We start from the raw sequence: 27602 nt of genomic DNA, 5'->3' as shown, positions 1-27602 counted from the left end.
ATAGACTTTGAGTAAAGCAGATTACCCTCCAATCTGTGGAAGGCCTGGTTGGAACAAAGTCTGATCTCCCTGGAGCAAGAATGAATCCTGCCAGCAGGTTGCCTTTGAACTTGAACTCCAGCTCTTTCCTGGGTCTCCAGACTGAGAGTCTATCCTGCAGATTCTGGACGGGCCAGCTTTCACAATCCAATGAGCCAGTTCCTTAAAATCAATCAATCTCTCTCTTGCATTCTCTCTCTCTAGATATAGCTATCTATACATACACATCTTACTGGTTCTGTTTCTCAGAGAGTGCTGATTAATTCAAGTAGCTTCTCTTCAACTTGAGTATAAAAATTTTGAATCCTCACCTAGCCCACAAGGCTCTTAGTCATCTTACCTCATATAATGCCTTTGTACAGATTAGAAAAAGCCACCCTCTCTAGGCAGATACAGCTCTGACCAAACATAGGGCAAGGTGTGTGGAGAACGGTGAACCTTCCCTCTTAGTATGGTGCACAACCTGGACAACCACATGGAGTTGCCTTACTTTTGTTTGTTGTTTGTTGTGTGTGTGTGTTTTTAATTGAGTAAGAGTCTCGCTCTGTCACCCAGGCTGGAGTGCAATGGAGTGATCTCGGCTCACTGCAACCTCTGCTGCATGGGTTCAAGCGATTCTCGTGCCTCAGCCTCCTGAGTAGCTGGGACTACAGGCACCCGGCACCATGCCTGGCTATTTTTTTTGTATTTTTAGTAGAGATGGGGTTTTGCCATGTTGCCCAGGCCGTTCTTGAACTCCTGACCTCAGGTGATTCACCCGCCTTGGCCTCCGAAAGTGCTGGGATTACAAGCGTGAGCCACCGCGCCTGGCCGTTCGTTGTGTTTTTTTTTTTTTTTTTTTTTTTTGAGACAGGATCTTGCCCTGTCTCCCAGGCCAGAGTGCAGTCTCGGGATATCGGCTCACTGCAACCTCCGCCTCCCTGCTCAAGTGATCTTCCCACCTCAGCCTCCCAAGTAGCTGGGACTACAGGTGCGTGCCACCACTCCTGGCCAATTTATTTATTTTTTGGTAGAGACGGGTTTTCACGATGTTGCCCAGGCTGATCTCCAACTCCTGACCTCAGGCGATCCTCTGGCCTGGGCCTTCCAAAGTGCTGGGATTATAGGCGTGAGCCTCTGCGCCTGGCTGCCCTGCTTCTGGATGAGCCCCTGACTGACGAATTAGCCTCGTCTCTCTTCCATGTTCTTTCCCTTTACTCCTTCTTCATCCAAAACCCTAACCTCTCTGCAGCTCCTGGAACCCGCTGTGCTCCCTTGCTGCTGTGCTTTTGTACACCTGTCACTGCTGTTTCAAGTCTCCCTCTTATCTTCTGGTATTGCTTCCTTTGGCCAAGTTTTGCCGAGGCTCAGCCTGGGTCAGCCTTCCCTCTCCTTGCCCAGGGTCCTAGCCCTTACTTCAGGTACTGTGCTGCTTCATCACTCGTCTAGATTGGAGAATCCTCCAGTGAATGGGGCTTTAGCTTTGATCCATCGTGCTGGGCACTAGTAGGTGCTCAATAAGTGTTTATTGAACAAGTGAAAACCGGGAAGTGAATGAATGGATGAACGGGGACACAGCAGCTCGCAGCGGGCAGCAGGAGGCGCTCGCCGGGAGGGTGCTCCTTCCCTTCAGCCAGCTCGAGTTCAGCCAGCGGGCCCGGCGGGAGGAGTGGGAGTGGGAGTGGGCCGGGGCCGGGGAGGAGCGGCTATCCCCGCGCGACCTGCACGTCCGGGCTCCGCGGCCCGCAGCGCCGCACAGCGAGAGGGAGGGCGCCTGCGGGGAGGACAGGGTCGGGGGAGCGCCCTTCCGCAGGCTCCTTTCATTCTTCCACTTGGGGGTCTCCAGGAATGAGAACTGGCCCCAGCCAGGCCAGAGCGCGCGAATGAAAGGCGGCACTGGGACCAAGAGAGAAGCTTCGTCCCGCCTGGGCTGCGGAAACTGGCGGCGCCGGGGGTGTCCCACCGCGCGGGCGTCCGAAAGCGGGGCAAAGGGGACAGTCTCGCCCCTCGAGCGGCTGCTCCCGCAGCTCGCTCACCCCTGCGGGTACCTCGTCACACCCGCGTGCGGCTCCCTCCCGACTCTTGGATCGGACTCTCCAGTCCCTTCTTGCGTCTTCCCCTCTTTCCTCTGGGCCTTGGTATGCCCCAGGGGACAGATGTCTTGGGATCTTTAACATTTGGGATGCTGCAAATGCCGAAGTTAAATGAAATACCTCCGGGGAGGGCAGGCCGCGGGGAGGCTCGGGGGGAGGGAAGATGGCCTGGACAAACAGGTCCTGAAGCTGCGAGGCTGGAGTGGAGGGCGCAGGGGCAGGCGGGCGGCGCCAGAGCTCCATGGGACAGGTAAGAGGGAAAACTTCGGGGCACCCAGCGCGGGTGAACTGGGGCGGGGGATCGGGCCCCTGAACCCATGGTCTTCAGCCTTAGCGGAGGGTGCCCTACAGGGAATGGGCTAATTTTTTCAAAGGGGCAGGAATTCTGAGTTCCTACCAAAAATGCACATTTCCAGCCCCTCAACCTTTCTCCTTCGACCTTCTTCGTTCCTGTGGGTCTTCCTGGCCAGGTTCCGGGAAGCCAGAAAGCAGCCAAACAAAAGGAGCAAAGTCTCGGGCCAGCCTGGATGTGGAGGGCGCAGTGGGGGAGGGGAGCAGGGTGGACAGGACAAAGGGGCTTTTTAGAGAAAGCCTAGAGGTCTCATTTCAGGGCGCATTCCAAGCTGGCTTGGAGTTCCCCTGTCCCAGCCCACTCCACCTTTGCTTAGTGGAGGCGAACACCTTTCCTAGTGAGCAGGGAGCAGATGCGAGTAAGAAAACAGTGAAGGAACCATCTCCCACCCCTCTTGTCTGGAGGGTCCTGGGCTATTTCACTTCTTCCTTTTTTCACTGTTGTCTCTAGCGCTGGCCATTGATTCCTTAATTTATGAAGTAAGATTTTAGCAGTGCCTGAGACTACTTTGCTGGAGGCTGTTGGGGATGTGAAGATGGTAGGACGAGGCCCTTGCTTTAAAGAACTTCAAATCTGGTGTTATCAGAAGACCCTAAAAGAAGGAACTTTTTTTTAAAAAATGGAGAGTGGATGGCTACAGCGCTGGGGAAGAGTTTTCTGATTCGGGACTTTTCCTTAGGAAACGAAAACACTGAAGAGGTCCAGTTTCTCTTCCCTGGGGAAGGGCTCTTGTCTGCAAAGATCAGATTCCAAATACTATAATGTTTTGCAAGGAAATACCACTTCCTCACCAACTGGTGGTCTGGACGGCACTCTGGGGTTTGGGGCTGGGGCATCAGTCCCCTGACTCCCCGGCCTGGCTGGAGTGGGGAGCTGTTTCAGATTCCCAGCTGGCCTCTGGAGTGCCCACCTCCCCCACTGGTATTTTGAATTGAATGACATGGCCATCAGAGAGCTCCAAGGATGGCTCCCCGGGGTTCTTGGCAGGAGGTTTGGTTTGCCAGCTCCCTTCCAAACCTCAGATTCTGCAGGGTTGGGAAATGTTGAGCGTGAATTTGGGAGAGCAAGGCGTTTTTGAGAATTCCAAAGGATCAATGCAAACAGTGAGATTGAGCATCTATACTAACCTCCCCTGAAGTCAGAGATGGTGGATTACCTGAGGGCAGGGATTCTTAACTGGGTTCATTGGCATTAGGCATCTGTAGATAGAATTCAGAGGGCGTGTAAACTAGGTGAGGCAAAAAAAGATATCATTGTTTTTCACCAACCTTTAACAGATTTTAACATCACCTTTAGTTATGAAGACAACAAATCACAGTAGCATTGGCAGTACCTGTGACTTTGCCATTAATAGAATTCACAGTTTCATATCACACTGCAGTCACAGCAATCTTGAAGTATTGTTTACACTCAGCCCTTGTGTGAAATTATCCACTGCTAGACCCTGCTTAATGTTAATAAAGAAGCATATATATTGCTATGTTTTTATATTTTTAGAACTTTATTTCATATAATTGACTTTTTTAGTGATCTTCTTAATTTTATTTTATGCATTAAGAAATGTGAACTGTGAGCCAATTCACAGCTGGTAGAAACTTCCACCAACCCCCACCTGGAGCTGGGCAAGGTGGAGGAAGGGCCGCTTATGCCCAGAGTCAACCCCTCTCTGCTTGACTTTGTAAGAAAGTGCCAAGCCTCTATGGGGAGGGACGGTGGGTCAAGGAGGACTGGGGAAGGGCAGGGCTGCAGGCTCTTTGGGAGACCCAGAGAACAAGCTCCCAATGGGGTGGGGGGAGGAGGAACTGACCCCTGTTAGGGCCCCTCAGCCTCAGCCTGGGCAGAAAATGAGGTGGTCAGCCTGGAGCACTCTGGGGCTAGCATTGTTTGGAAAAAGGGTGTGTACAGGAATGTGAAGGTGTGCTGGGTGTGTGCACTGGAGCAGTGGGGGATGCTGGCGGACTCCAGCCCCATGAGTTCCGCTCCACAGGAGATGCCTGGTGAAAGCAAACTTCCTCTGTCATCCCTGCACTTGGGGGTAGGGAGTGGGGACAGGGCTTTTTAGGGGCTGGGGGAGGGGAAGCAATCCAGACATATATTGAGGCACTGGAATCTGGGTGGGGGGAATGGTGGGAAGATCAGAGAGTGGGGGGAAAGGGAGGTGGTAAGATGGAGACTTGAGGGGTGCAGCCTGCTGGGGACAGGCCAGGCAACAGTCAGCCTTAGCTCTACTTCCCCCTTGAAATAGGCTAGATTCCAGTTTCCCATTTGCTTGGGGGTCGGTGGGATGGAAGACCTTGAGGCTTATTTTTTATAGGAAATAAGTTCCATTTTGGTCTCCGGTTCCTTGCATTTGGGGAGTGGGCTTAGGGTCTGGGGTCACAGTGGACCTCCTGTGGAGTAGGGAACAGGACTTGGGCTCAGGTCAGTGCCTGTCAGTGCCCTATGAACATGCATTGCTGGGGGATGGATGTAAATAATCAACAGAGAAGTGATGGCCTTGATACCCCTGGGGGACGATGTCTGGGATAAAAAGAACAGCCTGATCCTCTCTCTCTAAGGTTCTAGAACTTCTGCCTATTGGAATTCCAGCTGCCTTGCCTGAGGTTTTAAAATCCTCACTCGGGAGAGATAAAACCCAGGCCTTGGTCTCCATTTCGGTATGTGGGGAAGAGCCGTGACCCATCCCTGTCAGTTTGTAAATGTCCTGCCTGTTTTTTCCACGGACGGTGGACATTTCATCCTGCTTCGGGGGTGCTTAACAGGCCTTAATTTCTGGAAAGAGAAACTGAGGTCAAAGGAAGGCAGGGAGAGCCAGGGTCAGGACAGGAGGGCACGCAGTTACCTCACAGCTCAGAACGTTGTACTAGGGTCTCTTGAGGCCACGAAGACATGACCCTTGTTGTTGCCTTCTTTGGGGATTCCTCCATGGGAGCCCCTTTTTCCCTGCTACCCTCCTGCCCCCGGGAAGTGCAGAGGCCCAGGAGCTGCCTGCCGGCACCAGTTGCACGGGATTAGTTCAGGGAAGGACTTGCTCACCTGCTCCTCCCCTCTGACTCAAGTCATAACAAGTAACCTGGTTCCCCTGGCCCGGCAGGCTGGGAGGGACGGCAAGGCAGGCAGGTGAGCCGAGACGGACGGACGGCCAGCAGCCCCGTCGGCCGGAGAGAGAGCACAGGCCTGTGGCTTGGGAGACCCTGAGGCGACATGCGAGGGCCCTGAGCCCCCTGACTGGAAGCAGGGGCTGTTTCTCAAACTCCTGGACTAAAGCCCAGAAGCAGGTGAGGGCGGGGTAGGTGGAATGGGTCTTTGGGGCTGAGAGCAGGCTGGCCTGGGAGTGGAGGAGCCCAAGCAGTGGCCATCACCCCCCTCCGACCCCCACCCCCGCCAGCCTACGTCTAGGGTGTAGGGATGACAGAGGGGTGCTGGTGGGCTTGGACGGGAGCCTGTTCCTATGGTTGCCCAGGCCTTAGTTTCCACCAGAGGCAGGGCAAGCAGAGATGAGCTGGGACAGGCAGGCCCGAGACCTGGCTTCGGGGACACGCTTGGGATAGAGGAGGATCCCCCATGGCCCGGCCTGAGGGAAGGTGCTCTGGAGTTTCTCTCCCTCCCTCTGTGCCCCTTCTGGTCTCCTCTGCCTTTTTCTGGCGACATTGTTCAGCCGGGTGGGCTGCTTTTTAGGGCCCAGTACTGGGGCTTGAAGAGGCCCAGGAGGGATCCCTGTGTTAGGGAGGGGGCGGGGATGATACCTGAACTGCCTTTATCTAAAAGCAATGCCTTAGACACTTAAGACTCATAGCCTCCTGGGTGGGGGTGGTGCCCTCTCTCTCACCTGTGGACTCTGGGGCAGGTTCCCTACAGCTGTGGAGGGCGGCCTGGGCAGAGGCAGATGTGGGGGTCTGCTACATGGCTGTGCGGGTTTCCTTCTTGGCCTGACATTGACCAAGAGGTCGAGATTCAGACTGGGGGCCTGGAAAGGCTTTAGACACTGTGCAGTCTTTATTATGCACAGGAGGATAGGAAGCCCGGGGAGGCCTGGTGACTTCCCCAAGGTAGCACAGACCGCAGCAGAACCAAGCCTTGAGCCCACAGCCGGGGGCTCTGGGCGTCTGACGCTGTTCTCTTTGCGCTACTTGGGGCGGCAAGTCATCCCAGAGAGGACCCAGCATCAGCCTGGGACCACTGGGAAGATCAGTGCCTCCCCTTTGACGCTGGCAGTGAGAGACTGGGCTGAGCTGGGAGAAGGGGAAGCTGGCGGAGACAGGAGGCATGCTAAGGTACCCCTCTGTCCCTGTAAGTCCCCACTCCTCTGCAACAGTCTCAGAGCCCCTGAGAAGCAGGGGCTGAGTTGGCCCAACTTTCCAAGGCAACTACTTAGTGGTTAATAATTAATTAGCAAGCGTGACTAATTAATGGCTTCCCCTCCCATATTACTTCCTCCTCTGTCCAAAGCAGACACACTCAGCGTGCTAGCTGAGACCACCTTGCTTCCTAGCTCTGGCTGCACCCTGCCCTTGGCTTCTGGGGAGGGTGAGAGGATGGCTAGGGTGGGTGGGAAGGGGTGGGAGTGAGCTGCCTGCTCCTCTGTCCTGTTCTTATCTCTATGAGGGATAGAGTATGGGACAGATGGACAGTGCAGAGCTAATAGTCATCCGAAGTATCCTGCGGGGTGGGGTTCCAGAATATATGGCCAATCTTTCAGAACTTTGGCATGTTTGCAAAGGCCTCCCATAAAGTTAAAAAAAAATACTTCTCCCATGCATTCTCTAGACTTCCTTGAATAACTGAAATTCCAAAGTGCAAGGTACATGTTGCTTTCAGGGCTTTGTGTTTGATTGTTGCTGCCTGTGGTTGCTGTGTTGTTTATGTGGGTCTACAAAAGTTCTTGATCGTCCTGCTCTTATCATCTTGATGGGTGGAGAGGTATCACCGGGGACCTGGCTGACAGCAGTCCCCTCTCCCTGTTGGCCTTGCTTTGTTACCAGCTTTCCCAAGGCCGACTTTTCTGTCCTGTTGGCTGCCTGCGGAGGGGTGGAGCTCACCTCCCCCACCCTGCAACCCGCGCTCTGAGGAGGCAGGATAGGCTCCAGACAGAAACTCGGAAGGACTTTTGGACTCTTGCTCAATGGGCTGACTCAGTGAGGAGGTGGCTGGGCTCTCTTTCCAGACCGGACCGCCTGCACGGGCTCCGCCCATCCCTCCCACCCCTGCTGCAGCCAGCAGCTGCCAGGCCCTGGCCAGCTGGGACCCCAACCAGGGGTGTGGGTTGGTGAAGAGGTGAAGAGGGAGAGGGGGTGGGCACAGGTGTTATCTGGGTGACTGGTCCCTAGCTGAGCCGACACAATGGGATGGCACCTGTACCACCCAAGTGTTCTCCACCCCGAAGCAGGCAGAGGAGCAGTTGATCTCCTTTCTGTCCTTGCGCAGCTTCTGCTCTAGTCACTGCTCGCCCCTCACCTGTCAACCCTTGGCAACCCTGACATACACAGCCCTGGGTCTCCCCTGGCTGCGGGGTGTAGGGGATGCAGGCTGATTCCCCTTCAAGGTTCTCCTAGGAGTAACTGATGGTTTGAAAGTTGTTTGAGGGCTTTGGGACAGCTCTCGGCATTCAGTGGCTGCACATATCTGCAGATGTGAAGTTCAGAGTCCAGGGTGCCAATTCAGACAGCGGGCATCCTGGGCTTTGGAGGTCCCAGACCAGGGCCTTGGCCATGTGCCTGCCCACTTCTTGAAGTGCCCTCGGCCACTGGGGCAGTAGGACATGCCTCACACCTCCTGGGTTCTTGGGTTGAGGATAGCTGTGTCCCATAAAGATGTCTTCCCCTTCCTCTTTCTTTTTTTTGGAGACGGGGTCTCTCTGTTGTCCAGGCTGGAGTGCAATGGTGTGAACATGGCTCACTGCAGCCTTGACTTCTCCAGGCTCAGGCAATCCTCCTGCCTCAGCCTCCTGAGTAGCTAGGACTACAAGTGCACACCACCATGCCCGGCTAATTTTCATTTTTGGAGAGATGGGGTCTAAGTTGTCCAGGCTGGTCTTGAGCTCCTGGGCTCAAGCAATCCTTCTGCCTTGGTCTCCAGAAATGCTGGGATTACAGGCGTGAGCCACCATGCTGGGCCCCCTTCCTCCTTTCTTTGTTATCTCATCCCATTTTTTGTCCCCTTCCTTTTTATCCTGTCGCTGCTCTTTTCCTTCTTGCCCTTCTCCCCAGTCAAGTGGCTCTTGTGGCTACCACAGCTGTCGACCCCCTTACGCCTAGAGGACTTAGGCCCAGAGGGGAGCTAGGCTGGGCCCCTGAGAGCCCACTGAGAACAGGGTTTGCTGGTGAGGCCCACAGCCCCTTCTCTCGGTCAGCACCCCCAGTGCCAGAATCTCCCACCCTAGATTGTTCCTGAAGCACAGTCCTCCCTTCCACTCCCCTGCTCTCAAGCATTTGTTAAGCTTTTTGTAACCAAGATGGTTCATATCTAGCTTTTTTGTTATTGTTCTCTTTTCTCTTTAAAGCTGGGGAAACTCCAGGCTACCTATACAACCTGGCCCAGGCTGGTCACGGTGTCCCCCCTCCCTGCTCTGTGCCCTCTCCTTCCAGAAATCCACCATGGAGAGTAAGGATGAGGTCAGCGACACCGACAGCGGCATCATCCTGCAGTCTGGTGAGTGTTCAGGGAAATCCCCCTGCCCTGGTCCCTGGTCCCTGGTCCCTGGCCCTGACTCCTAAGTCCTGAGTCCCCAGGTGCTAGGGCTGGCCGGGCTGAGACTCCCAAGGGCTGAGAGGAAGGAGAGGGAGAGGCCTCTGCTGGGAGGAGGAGGAGGAGGTTTTGGAAGGGCTGGAGCCTCAGGGACATGTGGAGTTTTCCTCCTTGGAGAAAACTGGTTTGGAGTTTTGGTTCTATCTGGAAGAGGGATCTGCAGTGTTCAACTTTAGCCCCTGTTGAGAAGTTGAAAAATCTTAGCCAGGCACGGTGGCTCACGCCTGTAATCCCAGCACTTTGGGAGGCCAAGGCGGGTGGATCACAAGGTCAGGAGATTGAGACCATCCTGGCTACCACGTAGTCCCAGCTATTTGGGGGGCTGAGGCAGGAGAATCGCTGGAACCCGGGAGGCAGAGGTTGCAGTGAGCTGAGATCGCAGCATTGCACTCCAGCCTGGGCGACAGGGCAAGACTCCATCTCAAAAAAAAATATGATCTGGCCAACGTGAAAGTCCTGCCTCTCTGTTTGGCCAGACCTGTGGGCCTAGTCTGGCCTAGTCTTGACAGAGGACAAGAAAGAAGAGGCCTATGTGTGTGTGGTAGTGGGGAGAGGGAGAGAGAGAGAGGAAGAAGAAGGAGAAGGAAAAGTGGAAGAAGAAGGGAGGAGGAGTGGGGGGAGGACTGCATGGGCAGAACTCCCTCCCTGCACTCCCCCACATAGGTCACCTGGTGGGACGACCCTCCCTTCTGGGCTGTAACATTTGTGCAGCCAAGAGACGTGGTGTTTTGTGGCTGTGACACAGGCCACAGCAGCCAGCCTGCAATTTGTGGGCAGGCATGAGATGTGTGTGTGTGAGTGGGTGTGTGTGTGTGCATGTGTGTGCATGTGTGTGCATGTGCATTCCCCTAGGGGTGGTCAACAAGTAACGGAGGAGGCTTCCACCTTCAGCATCCCTGAGCATGTGCCCCCCACCCTTGCAGGCCCCGACAGCCCAGTCTCCCCAATGAAGGAGCTGACGCATGCAGTGCACAAGCAGCAGAGGGCCCTGGAGGCGAGGCTGGAGGCCTGCCTGGAGGAGCTGAGGAGACTCTGCCTTCGGGAAGCGGTGAGGCCCCAGCCAGCACACACAAGCATCGGGTTCATCTGAGGAGCTGTGAAGCCACGTGTGGGGATGCGGGAGCTGGGGAGAGGGAGCCCCATTCTTGAGGGAATTCTGGACATCAGGCTGGGGGCTGGGCCCCAGAGTCCCCATGATGCAGTGTTGGACCTTGTGCTGGATGCAGAAGAGTCAGACCCAGGCGGGGGGCCCAGGCACAGAGAACAAAGTTCATCAGGCGCTGCAGAGGGACTGCATAGACATAAGTGCATATGAGTGCTGTAACCCGGGTGGGTGTAGCTCTGGAGGAAGTGATCAGAAAGAGGTCTGAAGGGAAAGGGGAGGAGTGCAGAGTGGGTCTGAAGACAGGAAAGACAGTGTGGAGGATGGGATGAGGTGGGGTGGAGCGTGGTCCCACCAGGACTTCTGTGGAAGGCAGGCACATGCAGTGAAGGGGCCAGTGAGCCAAGGCTGGGCAGGTGGAGAGGACCTGGCTGGTCTCTGCTTCCTCCCCAGGAGCTGACGGGCACCTTGCCAGCGGAGTATCCCCTCAAACCAGGGGAAAAGGCCCCCAAGGTTCGCCGCAGGATCGGAGCGGCTTACAAACTGGATGACTGGGCCTTGCACAGAGAGGTGAGGAACCTCAGGAAGCTGCCAGTACCCTCGATCCCCAAAGCTGATCACTGAGACACCACACCTCAGCTCAGTACCCTGGCAGGTTCCCTTCCACCCTTTCACACCCAGTGAGGGTACTTGGCTGCCTGTTGGTGAGGGGCACCATGAATATGTAGCCCAAATGGCTGGGGAGAAGGGGCGCCACCATGGAACTGAGAGCTGGGAGCTCAAGGGAGGACACCGGTTTTGGCCCCATTGGGCAGAAGATCAGTTAAGAGCACTGGCCACCAACCCAGCGGGCAATAGCCTGCTCAGACAGGTTACTCTGGCCCCTAGGGCTGTCCTCCTTTCTCAGGAGGAGGTGGGGGCAGTCAGGCCCTGGGTGCCCTTCCCCCGTGGCGTCAATGGCAGCAGTTTCCCATGGGCCAGCCTGCCCCACCCTTTGGGGTCAGGAGGGAAAGTGTCCCACTTGGGTTCCCACCCTGCCGGGTTCAGCAGGCGGGCTGGTGGGTGGGTGCCCATGCCAGCTTTTCAGGCTGACAAGTTTGCTTTTTGGCTCCTCCCACCCCTCCACCCTCTGCTCCACATCCGTCCATTGGTGCTGCTGTCTGCCTCTCTTCTGTTCTCAGGGCTTAGGACTGGGACCTAGAGCACTGGGTCAGGGCCGCTCTCTACCCTCTGGGCCCCCAATCTCCCTGCCTCTCTCTAGCCTCACTCCTGCTCCCTCTCTCAGGACCCCCTAAGCAGCCTGGAGCGCCAGCTGGCCCTGCAGCTGCAGATCACAGAGGCAGCCCGTCGGCTGTGCCTGGAGGAGAACCTCAGCAGGCAGGCTCGGCGGCAGCGGAAGCACTCCATGCTGCAGGAGGAGAAGAAGCTGCAGGAGCTCCAGCGCTGCCTGGTCGAGCAGCGGCGCAACAGCGAGCCACCTCCGGCTGCTGCTCTCCCCCTGGGCCGAGGTGAGCCTGCTGCCCTGAGGGCCCTTGGGCCATGCTCCTTAAATGAGCTTTTGAGGGATGGTGGGCACACAGCCCCGTGCCACTGCCTTTGCATTCGGCTCCAGCTGGGTAAAGCTGATTCTTGGGTTCAGCTCCATCCCATCCTGTTTCTCTCCAACTCCAGCAAGTCTTCCCTATCCTGTGAGGTTCTCTCCTCCGTCTCCTTAGAAAACACCCTACTCTCTCCTTCCGTATCCTCCTCAAAATACACTACCTTCAAGAGACTTCCTACACAGAGATAGTTCTCAGCTGACCCTGAGCTGAATCCAAGGTTATTCAACTGGATAGCCCAGGCTGGCCCCGCTGCCCTCCAGGCCCACAGGGTGATGGTGTCTGGGTCAGGGTATTGTGAGGCTCCTGTGAGCCCGAGGCTCTGAGTTGATGTGTAGTCCCCTGGCCTGAGTTAGGCAGCAAAGGGTTTGACCATTGCTATGTGTTACTGATCACTGAATTGTTTCAGGGGCCCACAGCTACTTAGGAGATGCTCAGGTTGAAATCCAGCAGCACTGGTGCCACACCCCACAGCCCCTTAAGTATCTACAACCACCCTGGTCAAGGGTGGGTTCCTTCCATGTCTGTTCTCTGCCCTCCTTACGTCTGTAGTTCAATCCCTGAGCTCCTTGGCCCAGAGACTGGTGGCCGCGGGGGCACCTAGTGAGTTGTTGATGCCCAGGGCCTGCCACATCACATCAGTGTGTCCACCACAGGTTAGCTTCCAACAGGTGGTTCTGAGCCCTTAGGTGTGACTGTTTTCCTTTGTCCTGACCCAAGGCCAGCCTATCAGGTCAGGACTTGCATCTCTCCATTCCAAACCCTACCACAGCAGGCCCATGACTCAGCTCTGCCCCCCATCTCTCACATGGGACCCAGACCTCCCTGGCTGCCTCAGAGGGAACCAGGAGGGAATGAGGCCGTGGCCCTGCAACAGAATTGGATTCAGAGGTCTCAGCCTTCACTCACATTCTCAGGCTCCCATCCCTGCATATCGTGTTGGCTTTTTGCCAAGACTTCTCCTCAGCCTGGGAGCAGTCATGGGGAAGCTGGAAGGCCTTTGCTAGTCCCTGTGCCCCGGGGCCCATGCCTCAGGCAGGGGGTTATCTCAGCACAGGTCTCAGAAGTCCCTGCTCCCATCCGTGGCCTCCAATTTAGGGTAGAAAGTGCGTGACCAGACACCACCCAGCTCACCTCCCGCAGCCAAGAGTAAGTGATAAAGGAGGAGGTGCCTCCATGTGACAGTTAACCCAGTAAACTCAGAAGACAGTGGGGCTGACCCAGGGAAAATGGCCAGACCTTCGTCTGGTTCCAGTGGTTCTGGCTTGGCCGCAGAACAACACTCCCAGTCTCTGAGGCTCTAATGGAAGCAAGTTCTACAACCTTACTCCACTCTCAACAGGGATCCCAGGACTTGACAGCAACCTTGAAAGGTAGCTGCTGAATTGGACATGGAAGCCCCTAAGGGCCAACTTGCTCTGTGCCTGCAGGGAGAGGTCAGGGCGGTGAGATTGCCCATTGGTTGCAGCGCCTCCTGCTCCCTGGTCCAGCCTCACAGTGCTCAGCAGCCTCCCCTGTCCACCGGGACTGCCATTGCTGGGAGCTTCTGCCCATGATGGGTGGCAGGGGAGTGTCACCCTGATGCTGCCATTGTGACCCATAATGCTTCTTGTTGGGAGTCGGGAGCAGGCCAGGACTTCCCTGGGGCTCTGTGGGAGGCAGGAGGATGAGGTTCTGAAACCTTGGAGCACTCAGTCCAGGTGAAGACAGAGCTGTGGAGAGGAGACAACTGGTGTAGCTGCTGACTTTCCCACATCAGGAATCAAGACCCCACTGGCCAACTTCAGGCCCTGGGATCTAAAGTCCCGTCGTGAGAGCACAGAAGGGATCAGTTCTGGACAAGTAATTTCTGTTTTGTGGCTCCTCTGTCCAGCCGAGCCCTCCTAGAAAGGAGGAAGTAAAGCAGAATTATTAGTAGCTGAGGTGTTTTGAATTAAAAAGGGAAGGCCGGATATGGTGGCTCATGCCTGTAATCCCAACACTTTTGGAGGCCGAGGTGGGCGGATCATGAGGTTAGGAGTTCAAGACCAGCCTGGCCAACATAGTGAAACCCCATCTCTACTAAAAATACAAAAATTAGCCGGGCATGGTGGCGCATGTCTGTAGTCCCAGCTACTCCGGAGGCTGAGCCAGGAGAAATACTTGAACCCGGGAGGTGGAGGTTGCAGTGAGCCAAGATCGTGCCACTGCACTCCAGCCTGGCGACAGAGTGAGACTTCATTTCAAAAAAAAAAAAAAAGAAAAAAGAAACCCGAGGCCAGGTGCAGTGGCTCACACCTGTAATCCTAGCACTTTGGGAGGCCGAGGCGGGTGGATCACTTGAGGTTGGGAGTTCAAGACCAGTCTGACCAACATGGAGAAACCCTGTCTCTACTAAAAATACAAAATTAGCCAGGCATGGTGGCGCATGCCTGTAATCCCAGCTACTCGGGAGGCTGAGGCAGGAGAATCACTTGAACCCAGGAGGCGGAGGTTGCAGTGAGCCGAGATTGCACCATTGCACTCCAGCCTGGGTGACAAGAGCGAAACTCCGTCTCAAAAAAAAAAAAAAAGAAAAGAAAAGGGAAAAAAGCAAACAAACCAAAAACCCAAACAAAAAACCACCCTGCCCCCTTGGGCTCCATACAAGGGTAATTTAGTTTGGGAAAGTAACTGTGCTAGGTGAGAGTCATCAGCCATACTTTGCAGTGGCAGGGAGCAGTCAGGTGTTGAGCTCATTTACTGGAGTGAACCCCATGAGGGCCACCCAGCACCCACCTGTGCAATGTAATAGGCGCTCTGGATGCATCTGTTGGTCAACAACACCAGCCATTAGCCACATCCTCATAACATTTCTTTTTCCTTTCTTTTTTTCTTTTTTCTTTTTTTTTTTTTTGAGACGGAGTCTCGCTGTGTCATCCAGGCTGGAGTGCAGTGGAGCCATCTCAGCTCACTGCAACCTGCACCTACTGGGTTCAAGCAATTCTCCTGCCTCAGCCTCCTGAGTTGCTGGGACTGCAGATGCATGCCGCCACGCCCAGCTAATTTTTGTATTTTTAGTAGAGATGGGGTTTCACCAAATTGTTCAAGCTAGTCTCGAACTCCTGACCTCAAGGGATCCTCCCGCCTCGGCCTCCCAAGTGGTGTGATTACAGGTGTGAGCCACTGCGCCTGGCCTCTCATAGCATTTCTGAGATGATGGAAGTGTTCTGTATCTGTGCTGTCCAATACAGTAGCCACTCGCTGCATGTGGCTATGGAGCATTTGAACTGTGCCTAGTGTGACTGAAGAACTGACTTTATTTAGTTTTAATGAAAATAGCCACATGTGGCTAGTGGCAACTGTGTTAGACAGCATAGCCTTGGGGGAGGCTCAGCATTTGTGAGTATAATCTCCACCGTTACCCCTCTGCCTGGGGTGTCCTGCGATGCTGCTGCGGGGCAGGAGAACGTTGAGCTAGGGCAGGGTTGGGACAGTTACTGAGATAGTGAGCAGCTCTCAGAAACCTGAATCTTTTTTTTTTTTTTCCAATCTTTTAAGAGACAGGGTCTTGTTCTGTTGCTCAGGCTGGAGTGCAGTGGTGTGATCATACCTCACTGCAGCCTTGAACTCCTGGGCTCAAGTGATCTTCCTTCCTCAGCCTCTAGTAGCTGGGACTGCAGTCATGTGCCACCACACCCAGCAAATAAAACAAAACAAAACAAACAAAAAAACTATTTTAGAGATGGGATCTTGCTATATTGCCCAGGCTGGTCTCAAACTCCTGGTCTTAAGCAATCCTCCTGCCTCAGCCTCTGGAGTAGCTAAGATTACAGGTGTGCCTGGCCCAATGAAAATCTTTATTCCTAAGGTTTTTATAAAAGATCAAAGGCAGGAGACCAGAATTCAGTAAGAGGGGGTCTCTTTAATTGAACCCTAAAGTAAAGGCTACTTGTAAGCCAAGCAAAGCATAGGCTGTCTGGCTACTCAGTAGTCAAGCCCAGCTCCTGGCACCACATGTCCTACAAATCTACCGCCTGCTCTGGGTAACGTTTTTTTCATTAAGTTGCGGAGCAGGCTGGGCATGGTGGCTCAAGCTTGTAATCCCATCACTTTGGGAGGCCAAGGCAGGAGGATCTCTTGAGCCTAGGAGTATGAGACCTACCTGGACCACATAAGGAGACCCTGTCTCTACAAATAACTAAAATAAAAAAATTGGATAGGCATGGTTGTGGACACCTGTAGTCCCAGCTACTCAGGAGTCTGAGGTGGGAGATTGAGCTCAGGAGGTCAAGGCTGCAATGAGCTGTGATTGGGCCACTGCACTCCAGCCTAGGCAACATTGTAACACCCCATCTTTAAAAAAAAAATGTTGTGGAGCAAAGGTTAACAAACTTTTCCATAAAGAGCCAGATAGTACATATTTTAGTCTTTGTGGGCTGTTTGGTCTTTATCACAACTGTTCAACTCTGCTACTTCAGTGCTAAAACAGCCAGACATTGAATAAACAAATTCATAGCAGTGTTCCAATAAACATTTATTTATAAAAGCAGCTATTGAACTGGATTTGACCCCTGGGCCACAGTTTGCTAACCTCTGTTGTAAGGGATTTCAAGATGGTTGGAACTTTTTACTTTTTTTGAAACTTCCTGGGCAATGCCCATGCATTTGAGATGCAAGCTCACAGGGGAGAGCCCATAAAGGGTTGTGGTTAAGAGCAGACTCCAGTCAGACTGTCTGGGTGTGAATTCTGACTCAACCACCTTTGTTGAATATACAACCTAAACCACGTTACTCAACTCCTCTGAGACGTGGTTTCCTCAACTGTCACTTGCAGATGATAATATCTACCTTACGTGGTTGTTATGAGAATTACCTGAATTAATATATATAAAGTGCTGTATTTAGAAATGTATTGGCATAGTAGAAACATTAGCAATTATTACTTTTTCCTCATCTTCATTCTCAAACACAGTTGAAAATGTTTCATGAGTTCCATCCAGGTCACTTTAGGCTTATTCTCAAGATCTGAAGGCCTGGCCGGGCATGGTGGCTCACGCCTGTAATCTCAGCACTTTGGGAAGCCGAGGTGGGTGGATCACCTGAGGTCAGGAGTTCGAGACCAGCCTGGCCAACCTGGCAAAACCCTGTCTCTACTAAAAATACAAAAATTAGCCAGGCATAGTGGTGGGTGCCTGTAATCCCAGCTACTTGGGAGGCTAAAGCAGGAGAATCGCTTGAACCCGGGAGGTGGAGGTTGCAGTGAGTCGAGATCACGCCACTGCACTCCAGCCTGGGTAAGAGAATGAGACTCCATCTCAAAAAAAAAAAAAAAAAAAAAAAAATCTGAAGGCTTAAGTTTCTTCAAAAGCAATAGCAAAGATGATTTCCCACTGATTTCTTAGGTAACAAGTGCTGCTATACCATGCAGAAAAGTCACACCGAATTTCCTTCAGGTGACTTGCCAGATCACCAACTGAAGAAACTTCCCTGGGGCCAGCTGGCCAGGCCTTATCTTAAATTCAAATTCCTACCTTGCGTTCCTCTTGTTGTTGGTAATGCAGGAGGTCTCACATTGGGATCTTTGAATTGTATTTGTGATGTGAGATGATTATACAAAAGTTAGAGTGAAATTCCCTTTTTTTTAATTTGAGACAGGGTCTCACTCTGTTGCCCAGGCTGGAGTGTGGTGGTGTGATCATGGCTCACTGCAGCCTCGACCTCCCAGGCTCAAGTGATCTTCCCATCTCAGGTTCCCAAGTAGCTGGGACTACAGGCACGCACCATCATGCCTGGCTAATTTTCGTATTTTTTGTAGAGACCAGATTTCACCATTTTGCCCAGGTGGGTCTTGAACTCCTGGGCTTAAGCCATCTGCTGCCTTGGCCTCCTAAAATGCTGGGATTACAGGCATGAACCACCGTGCCTGGCCATGAAATTCTTTTTATCCTAAGGGCCTTCCAAAATGACCCTTTGTCTTTCCTTTCCACTGCCAAGAAGCCCTGCCAGAGGACACCCTTTTTCTTTTTTTTTTTTTTGACAGGTGGGGAAACAGGTCTAGAGCATTGAAATGGTTTATTCAAGGTTGCATAGCTAATATCAGAGTCAGGATTAAAATCAGGTTTCCTGTCTCTAGCTCTGCCTTCTATTTTTTTCTACTTCCGTGTAGTAAATTTACACCCAGGCCAGGCTCAGTGGCTCACGCCTATAATCCCAGCACTTTGGGAGGCCAAGGCGGGATGATCACTTGAGCCTAGGAGTTCAAGATCAGCCTGGGCAAGACAGCAAGACCTCTTCTCTACAAAAAATAAAATAATTTAGCTGGGTGTGCTGGCATGCCCCTGTGGTCTCAGCTACTTGTGAGGCTGAGGTAGGAGGGTCCCTTGAGCCTGGGAGGTCAAGGCTGCAGTGAGCCATGCTCACATCACTGCACTCCAGCCTGGGCAACAGGGTAAGACCCTGTCTCTTAAAAAAAAAAAAAAAAAAAAAAAGTTCACTCCCAATGTGTATTTAGCACACAGAGGGTATTTCCTCATAACTGATGCTGTCCTGGGGGAGTGATCAGGCCTGAGCTGCTTAGCACTGCTGGTTACTCATATCTGTTTGTTCATTTCTTCATTTCCTTCTCTTCTCTCCCCTTTGTTTTTCCCAGAGCTCAGTGCCTCTGATGACAGCTCCCTGTCAGATGGGCTCCTCCTGGAGGAAGGTGAGAAGGACGTTTGGGGGACTATTGTCAAGGCTGGACTCCTACTGCAAGACCATGGGGTTTGGGCAGTTTGCTGATGTGGAATTTAAGTGGGAGTGAAGACTAGGTGCCAGGCTTAGGGTTTCCGCTTGGACTTCATGTCAATTTCCACGTGTCCTTGCACATGCTCAGTTGAAGATGGGGAATGTGCTGATCATCTCCCATTCTGGAAGCTCATTATTTTTACAGGGAAAGGAAAGGTGAACTCCAAGAGAGCTGATCAACTCCAGATGTCCCTCCTTCACCCTTGGGTGTGATTTCAAGATGCACCAGTCAGAGCCAAAGAGCAATCTGCCCACAATCATTGCTTTTTTTTAAAAGAAGGGAGCATTGGGGAAGGAAACACAAGTCTATAGATTAAGAACCCTGTCTACAAACCATGAGGATGCCAGGGTCAAGGTGGATCGAGAAGCTGTCACAGTCCTGCCCAGGGGAGTGCCCAAGCCAGTAAGGAAATAGGCCATATGGGCATGGCAGGAACAAGAAAAATAGGTAAACAAAAGATAACTGCAGACATGGTACCAGGAACAAAGGTTAGAAAGTGGAGCACTGTAAGCCCAAGAGAGTCAATCTGGGCGGCATCTTGAAGGAGGAAGGCATAAAATAGGGCTGTGTGGGAAGGAGTAAGTCCCAAAGGAGAAGAAAACATGTTTGAGCATCTAGGGCTGGAGCCATGGCCTGGAGCAGCTGCACAAGCCAGCATGGGAGGGAGAGCGAGGCATGGGCTGTGGTTTGTGGAGGTTCTTGTTGGGCCGGTTCCCCCAGCCTCTGGCCTTACCAGGTTTCTTTTACTCCTGCAGAGGAATCCCAAATGCCAAAACCTCCAGAGTCCCCAGCCCCACCTTCTCGGCCTCTCCCACCCCAAACCCTTGAGGGTCTGCAGCCAACAGGACCTGAGCCTGGGGGCCCGGAACGGGCTCCAGTCCAGAACAGCCCCTGGAAGGAGACCAGCCTGGACCACCCCTATGAGAAGCCCAGGAAGTCTTCTGAGCCCTGGAGCGAGTCCAGGTCAGGATCGGGGGAAGGGAGAAGGGGAGGGCTGGGAGTCAGTGGGAGCTATGCTGGGGATGGCTATAGGCTGGGCAGATGGAAGAGTGGAAGTTGGAGGAGAGAGCTCCTGCAGTCGTGGGATGGAGGCGTGAGCCTTGGTAATTCCCCAAGGGTGCTGGCAGTTTGCCCCACTAACTTTGAGAGCCCCTTCCACTGCATCCCCATTCTTCTGCACCTCTTGAGCCCCTGAATGGAGGCATTCGTGCCACTGACCTGTCTCTAATCCTTTTGCAGCAGCCCAGCCACCACACCACAGGATGGGCCCAGTGCCTCCAGCCTGTGGCTTCTGGAGCCTGCCTCCTACCACGTGGTTCCCATCCGTGGTGTTCCTGGCCAGTGGCAGGGCCGCACCAGTGCCCCAGCCACCCCCGAGATGCAGGAGAGGAGGGGCCAGTCACAGTCTCTGAGGTAAGAGACAGCTTCCCCAGAGAGATGGGGGACCCACTCAGAGCTTATCGTTGGAGGGTGGGAGCTCCCAGGACACAGGTGGGACAACCCTGGGTGACACATGGCTAGTGCCTTGACTTCTCTTAGGATCTCTTCTTGGGGCGCCTCTCAACAGAGAATGCACTGCACCCCGCAAAGCCAAAGGCCATCCATGAAGCAAGTTGTTTTCTTCCAAAGACTCTAGTTTTGTCTTTTTGCATAACTTGATTCAAATTTTCTACCCTTGCCATGTTTCCTTGTGCTGGTAGATTATTATTGGTCACTGACAATAGGCAATTCACTTTTTCAATTGATGCACAGTTGATTCTCATTATCTGTGGTAGTTATGTTCTGTAAAGTAAAATTGACGCAAATCCTGAATTAGCAAATACTGAACCCTTGCCCCTGGGGAAATATAGGGTTAGGTTCCCGTGAGCCTCTGGTCATGATATTTTGCATCAACTGATTAATATATAACCTTGTGTTATGTGAGTTTCTGCTTAAGGACACCTTACTTAATATGGGTTGTTGATTCATTAACTCATGGCCAGTAGCACTGTAACTCATACCCAGATGAAGCTTACCTAGCACACATATTTTCTCCATAAGGCACACCACAGCCTTTTCCCAGTATGCCTTAGGGAGGAACAGTAGACAGCACTTCAGCACTGTATTTGGGGGCATTTTAAACAGCAGAATCACCAATCAAAGCAAAAACACACACAGTACATAAATATGCCACAAAAAGGACACTGTGTTCTTACAGCATGAGAACTGAAACATGAGGGCAGAACATGGCCTCGTTTAACCTCAGAACTTAAAGAGACTCAAATTTGTCACTTTTCTGCAGTGTCCAAGAATGACCATGAAAGCACTGTGTATATTGCTTTGGGGATTAAAAATAAAGTTTAGCAACTAGGAAAATTACAAATACTGAATCTGCAAATAATGAGAATTGACTGTATGTTACTTTCTAAGTCATCTGCTACTTGGTAATAGTTTAAATGGCTAAGCGTTGACAGGCAGTATTGGCCATACCATATGGGGACTGGGGCAGCATGAAAGCACTGCTGAATTCTCCATCAGCTTAAATTTGCTGGTCAGGAAGCACTGAACTGGGGGCAGCGTGGGACAACTGCTGTCAAGTAAAGCAATGGATTTTGTTTAATTTTTAAATTTTTTTTGAGGCAGAGTCTTGCTCTGTCGTCCAGGCTGGAATATAGTGGCGCAATCTTTGCTCACTGCAACCTCCGCCTCTCAGGTTTAAGCGATTCTCCTGCCTCAGCCTCCTGAGTAGCTAGGATTACAGGCGTCCACCACCACACAGCAATAGATTTTATATTTCACATGCTACCAGGGCCATTTTGCAAACTATGCCTTTGTGCAAATTAGGAAAAGGCAGACACAGCCCCATACCTGGGTGCATTAGTAGAGTGAAATGAAGGCTGGATTTCAGCCCCTGCCGGTCTTGGGCTGCATGTAACTGCTCTGGGTACCACATGACAGCTTTTACACGTTCAAGTCAGGTATCTGGCAGTGCCTACCGAACAGATGCTGTGGATGATCTGCCACTGGACACGGTGTACCTAAGCTGAAAGTACTTAATGTAGTACTTTAAAGAAAGTACTTAATGTGCTACTTGATGTAGCACACTTTACACGAATCACAAGCTTGTGAATGCAGCAGGAACACATTTGCACACAGTGAAGGAATGCGTTGCACCCACGCAGCCCAGCAGAGGGTTTGTTGGTTTGCTTTGGGAGGTTTGACCTAAGACAAGGGTCTTGCACGAGGGCCATGCTTGGGCCTTGAGGTAGAGCAGGACTCACCTGTTTTAACTCCACCTCCTGCCCCAACCCCAGTGTGGAGTTTCTGCCCCCCACACTCAGAATGCCTCTCTTTCCCTCTTCAGGGTGGATTCCTTCCGGGCGGGTCCTGAAGGCCGAGGTCGCAGCGCCTTTCCCCGCCGCCGCCCCACTCACTACACGGTGACAGTGCCAGATTCCTGCTTTCCCGCGACCAAGCCCCCGCTGCCCCACGCCGCCTGCCACTCCTGCTCAGAAGACAGTGGCTCTGACGTCTCCAGCATCTCCCACCCCGCCTCGCCGGGCAGCAGCAGCCCCGACATCTCCTTTCTGCAGCCTCTGTCCCCTCCCAAGACCCATCGTCACCGCGGGGCCTGGGTCCCAGCTGGCAGCAGAGAGCTGGTCGCCCACCACCCCAAGCTACTGCTGCCCCCTGGCTATTTCCCGGCGGGGCGGTACGTGGTGGTGGCTGAGAGCCCCCTGCCTCCTGGTGAGTGGGAGCTGTGCCGCGCAGCCCCGGGCCCTGCTTATGAGGAGGAGGGCACTCCCCTGCGCTACCAGCGGCTGGTGCCCTCCCGCAGCCGCATCGTGCGGACGCCCTCCCTGAAGGACAGCCCGGCAGGCCGGGGGCTCAGCAAGGCTGCCGTGTCGGAGGAGCTCAAGTGGTGGCACGAGCGTGCACGCCTCCGGAGCGCCCGCCCCCACTCACTGGACCGCCAAGGAGCTTTCCGGGTCAGGAGCCTGCCCCTCGGGAGAGAGGGCTTCGGGCGAGCCCTGGGACCCCGGGCACAGGTACGGCTGCTCTGGAGGGACCCCAGGGCCAGGCAGGAGGGCTGTCTTGCTGGAGAGGGGCTGTAATTCTAGCATGTGCAAGGATAGAGAGGCATCAAAGCAGCAACCTAGTGGCTGGGTAATCCCCATCTAGGAAGAACAGGCCAAAAAATCATTTCCTCTTGGCTTTGGAAGGCACTCTTGGCTTCCCTGGGGCATCTCCTAATTTTGCCTGCCATGTCTAGCTCAAGAGCATTTACACTGGTGGAGATGATCCCCGAAGATAGCTGAGACTTTTTCCCTCCCTAAATGATGATGCACAAAGCAGATAAGGCTCTTCGTAATCAACAGTCGAGTCCAAATCAGCCCCTCAAATTTCCATTTGAAGGTCTAGGACAAAGGGAGAGTAGGTAATGAATTGCAGAAGCCAGAACCTGTGATTTTCTGGGCATCAGCATCCTCCCTGACACCCCTCCTCAGCACCAAGCCGAGAAGAAGGGTAGCATCAGAGTTAAGAGCACCCACCCTCAAACTAGACCACCAGGTTCAAATCCCAGTTCTGCCACTTACGAGCTGTATGATTGGGCAAGTTACTTAACCCCTTTGGACCTAGTGTTTCCTCCCCTGTGAAATGAGAGTAGTAGAGTACCTATCTCATAGGGCGGCCAAGAGGCTGAAATGATTAGAGCAATGCATGGTAAGCACTAGATACGTGATTTTATTATCATCTGGGGCCGCAGAGGCCAGGGAGCAGGCTGGAGGGTAGTATATAGGATAGAGCACCCTGACACTGGGTAGGGTGGCAGCCTTGGTTTCCTTGGCCCCTATTTCTTCATTCTGGAAGTGGGGAGCCACACACAGGAATCCTTTCTTTATTCTTTCTCCCTGGTACGGAGGGCTCTGCAGGGGATGTGCTCCAGAACTTATCAACAAGCTGCTTCTTTGAGACCCCAGATTCCCAGCAGACCCAGCTGCGTGTCCCTCCCCCACCCATGGTTCTTTGGACTGCAGCTGGCATCCTGGGCCTGGCAGCACCCTGGCCCCAGTCCCAGGCCGCGCCCTCCAGCTGACGTGCTTTTCCTTTCCTGCACGCCTGGGCCTGTCCTTGGTTGGATAGACCCAGCCCATCTCAACCTGCCAGACAGGGAGGGTGATGAGAAGTGAGCCCAGGAAAGGTGGGGGAGGAGGAGGTCAGGGCGCCTGTTACACCCCAAAGGAACCTGGAGGAAAATGTGTAAAGGGGGTCCCTGAAGAACAGAGAGCCTCCTGGGAGGAAAATGTGTAAATGGGGTCCCTGAAGAACAGAGAGCCTCCTGGGAGGAAAGGGCTGAGTGCCAGGGCCTGCTGCTGCTTCTGCTTCTGCTGCTCAGTGTCCCTAAGGGATAAGGATGGTGTAACTGTGCCTGCTGTCCCCGCTTTTCTGCCTGGTTCATTTACCCACCTCTCCTTTCTTCCTGACTGTGGCAGGTGCCCACAGTGTGTGTGCTGCGGAGATCGCCTGACGGGGCCCCTGTGCAAGTCTTTGTACCTGAAAAAGGAGAGATCATCAGCCAGGTGTAACTCTGCACCCCATGCTGGAAAAAACTGTTTCATAGAGGGGCTGGGCTGAGACCCCCCACCCCTGAGTGCCTCTTTCAGCTCCCCCATCCCCATCGCAGGCCGATGACCTGGAGCTGAGACCTTTTATTATTATTTTTTTTACACGACTTTTTTCAGAAGCCCTGACCTAAGGATTTATATATGTGGATTGTCCTCAAGACCTCTGTGATGTGATTATGCTTTATCCCCCAGAGTTTGACCTACTGGACTTAAGGCCTTGCCTGTCTGACTGACAGCCTCTATCTCCTTATACAAGACAAGTGGCAGAGGACGAGTGAAGCAGAGTGGGCCACCTTGGGAGTTCTCCAACGCTCTGTGCTCTGGTTCTAAGAACTTCCCTGGGGAACTGCCCCGGCCCTCCTGTCCCACTATTGCTGGAGGCTGGACATGGTACATACTCATGCACATGACTCTCCCCCATTTCCCAGGTCTCTGGGTACCCCAGCCTGGGCTGGGGGAGAATCCCTTCCCCCTTTCTAATGTGCTCTGTGATGCACACACCAAGTGGTAGGTCAAAGGTCAGTATATCCCGGTGGTGTATTGTCTTGCTAGACCCTGCTGTTTTCCTGACACCATAAATCCTCTTTAGGGACCCAGTCACTATACCCTGTCTATGCCCTGTGGGCTCCCAGACCTCTGAGCTTTGAGTCAGTGGCATCACAGTTTGTAGGCTTAGGGGGTCTGGCTGGGGGCTGGTCCATGCTGGTGGTTAGTGGACAGCAGCCACCCTTTGACAGCTACCTCTGGGCATCTCAAGGGCTTGCAGCCCCACTGCTCCTTCTAACATTTTGTTTGTTTGTTTTTGAGATGGAGTCTCGCTCTGTCGCCCAGGCTGGAATGCAGTAGCAAGATTTCGGCTCACTGCAACCCCCGTCTCCTGGGTTCAAGCGAATCTCCTGCCTCAGCCTTCCGAGTAGCTGGGATTACAGGCAAGCACCACCATGCGTGCTAATTTTTTATTTTTAGTAGAGATAGGGTTTCATCATGTTGGTCAGGCTGGTCTCGAACTCCTGACCTCAAGTGATCCACCTGCCTTGGCCTCTCAAAGTGCTGGGATTACAGGCATGAGCCACCACACCTGGCCCTTCTAACATTTTTTCATCATAGTCCCAAAAACCAATACTTTACAAGTGGTTTTGGAAAGGCACCACTTTTGTGGCATGTCCTGGTTGGGAGAGGGAGTCACAGTTCCTACTCCCCCACCAGCTATGCTTCTGCTCTGAGAAGGTGGTTATTTATACAAACATGGACATACTCACTCCCAAGGGCTGACAAGATGCTGAATTTTCTTTGAGGGCATTCATTAATTGTCCCAGCTGCAGCGACTGGAGCAAGTCTGGAAGCTGCCTGTGCTAAGACCACCCAGCTGTCCCTGGGTTCTCATCCTAGGGCCTTCTTTGCTTCCAGGTCAGGGGATCTGCTTCAATGAGAAAGCAACTGAGTTGAGGCTAGGAGAGGTAGGGAGAGCTGAGTTCTGACTTCACCTGTGCAGAACTCTCTGCCCCCATGTTACCTGGACTGGAACAGACTGTGAATAAAGCAGAAGGTTCCAAGAACTCTGGTGTCTGACCTAGAAGAGGCACAGTTCTCCCTACTGGAAAGAAAACGATATAGCCGATTGCACAAGGGTGCCAAGGGAAGACCCAGGATGGCCCATCGAAGGAACCTGGGGGAGGATGCAGGAGGCTGAAGGGATGCACCTGGCATTTCTCTCACTGTGCTCTTACCGCATCAGCAACCCCCACCTTTTGGGCCTACTCTGCCCCCCATGTGTGAATACCCTGCTTGGATGCTGTGCTTTTCCAGTTTGTCTCTAAGCCCCTTTCTCCAGGGCATGTTAGTTTCCCTGGCCTCTCAGTGTCCTAACTGGAGCCCAGAGCACCTTGGTCTGAGCCAGGAGACGGCTGAGCACTGGCCCTCCACACCTAAGCGTCCTTTACATTAACTTATTGGTCTTATATAACACCTGGTGCCATTGCCAAGTGGCTGTGTCCTCAGCTACAGAGCTGGAATTGTGTGGGGTTTAGTGCTCAATACTTCAATAAAGTCTGTTTTTTGTGATTGGCTGAGCTGGGGATGAGGAATTTTTTTATTTTTATTTATTTTTATTTTTTGGCGTGTGTGTGTGTGTGTGCGCCAGGTTTCCTGAGCAGAGGCTGAGCCCGGCCCCCTGGGCTGCCCGCCAAAGTGGCCAAGTTGCCCGGCCCCTCCAGCTGGTCTGGCCAGGTCCCTGGGGAGCTGGTGTGATGGGTTGGGTGGTAGAGGGAGGCTCTCAGATTCTCTGCTTCCGGGGCAGGGTGGAAGCCAGCACAACCCCTGTCAAAGCTCCTTACAGCCTCCTCTTCAGCTTGAGGAGCTGGCCTCTGGGAGTCACTTCCCCAAGAAGGACAGGGCACTGGCCAGGCAGAGGGTAGAGATGGGTGGCTCAGCGCCTCCAAGCCATTCCTGGAGCTTTGACTGCCTGGAGCCCAGGCTCATGAGAAACAGCCCCTTCCCCATACCTGGAAGACTGGGACCCCTCCCTGGGGTGGTGAGGAGGCGGGGCTCTCCGCAGGCCCCTCCCCCATCGGCAAGAGTGCGCACAGCCCCTCCACTGCCTGGGGTCCCACTGAGGCCAGGGGCGGGGAGCGCCACCTTGGACACTTCCGTGCCTGCCCTGCAGGGGCCGCTCCAGGGCCCCGGAGCACAGCGCCCCCTGGAGAGGCTGTGCCCGGACCTGAGGCGCCGGCGTGTCAGGTAAAGGGGTCCCCCTTCCCGCCAGTTCCCTCCACAGCCAAGGAAGGGGCGGGGAAGGGCCCCGGCCCTCGCTGCCCAAGGGGCGCCTCCAGCCTTGCCTGGGTGCAGCCCTGGGGGCCGCGGGGATCTGTGGGCCTCAGGGGTCTGGGGCACTCCATTCTTGGGGAAGTTAGGGGAGGGGAGACGGCATCAGGGTCTCTGGAGAAGTTGTGGGGTATCCTGATCTCAGACCTGAGCGCTTCGACCTATTATTTGTGGGGAATGGGGCGTTGGATTCTGTATTTTAGACGATGGTGTTAGGCCCGGGGAAAACAGGGTGAGCAAGTTCCCAGGGGATGACCTGTCCGAGGGGCAGCTCCCAACAACAGGACAGACAGAGACCAGCTAAGAGGGGGGATACAAAAGAGACGGACACAGGGGCAGAGCAAGGCCCTTTAAGGCAGTGAGCGATGGGATGCGCCCGTTTGGGGACCCGAAGTGCAGGGCGGTGAGAGAACCAGGTTGCACAGCAGTTTCTTCCTGGTCCACCAGCAGGCTTCCCTGGGCCATGTCTGGGAGGGGCAGACATGTGGGGGCTCTTAGCTCCCCTACCATAGGGCAGAAGT

General features: G+C 53.7%; 1 protein-coding gene across 5 annotated transcripts; it reads left to right on the top strand.

Annotated features, from left to right (window-relative positions):
• The first annotated feature begins 1705 nt into the window (after positions 1-1705).
• On the top strand, positions 1706-26330 carry INAVA (innate immunity activator). 5 transcript variants are annotated; one of them, XM_054523506.2, is made up of 11 exons: positions 2163-2361; positions 5558-5741; positions 9048-9111; positions 10131-10255; positions 10763-10879; positions 11595-11817; positions 18518-18571; positions 19411-19618; positions 19895-20068; positions 21999-22683; positions 24130-26330. In XM_054523506.2, exons 1-11 carry the CDS (start codon positions 2201-2203, stop codon positions 24220-24222), a joined length of 2088 nt encoding a protein of 695 aa, XP_054379481.1. In that variant the 5' UTR covers positions 2163-2200; the 3' UTR covers positions 24223-26330. The 5 variants fall into 5 exon arrangements, with proteins under 5 accessions (XP_054379483.1, XP_002809685.4, XP_054379481.1 ...); XM_054523508.2 differs by lacking the exons at positions 2163-2361; positions 5558-5741 and adding an exon at positions 1706-2156; XM_002809639.5 differs by lacking the exon at positions 5558-5741 and having other exon boundaries at positions 2012-2361; positions 8963-9111.
• The last annotated feature ends 1272 nt before the right edge of the window (positions 26331-27602 follow it).

This window comes from Pongo abelii, chromosome 1 (assembly GCF_028885655.2).
Source record: "Pongo abelii isolate AG06213 chromosome 1, NHGRI_mPonAbe1-v2.0_pri, whole genome shotgun sequence".
Lineage (NCBI taxonomy): Eukaryota > Metazoa > Chordata > Mammalia > Primates > Hominidae > Pongo > Pongo abelii.
Note: the sequence above shows the minus strand (reverse complement) of the source record. Positions and strands in the feature narration are given on the sequence as shown.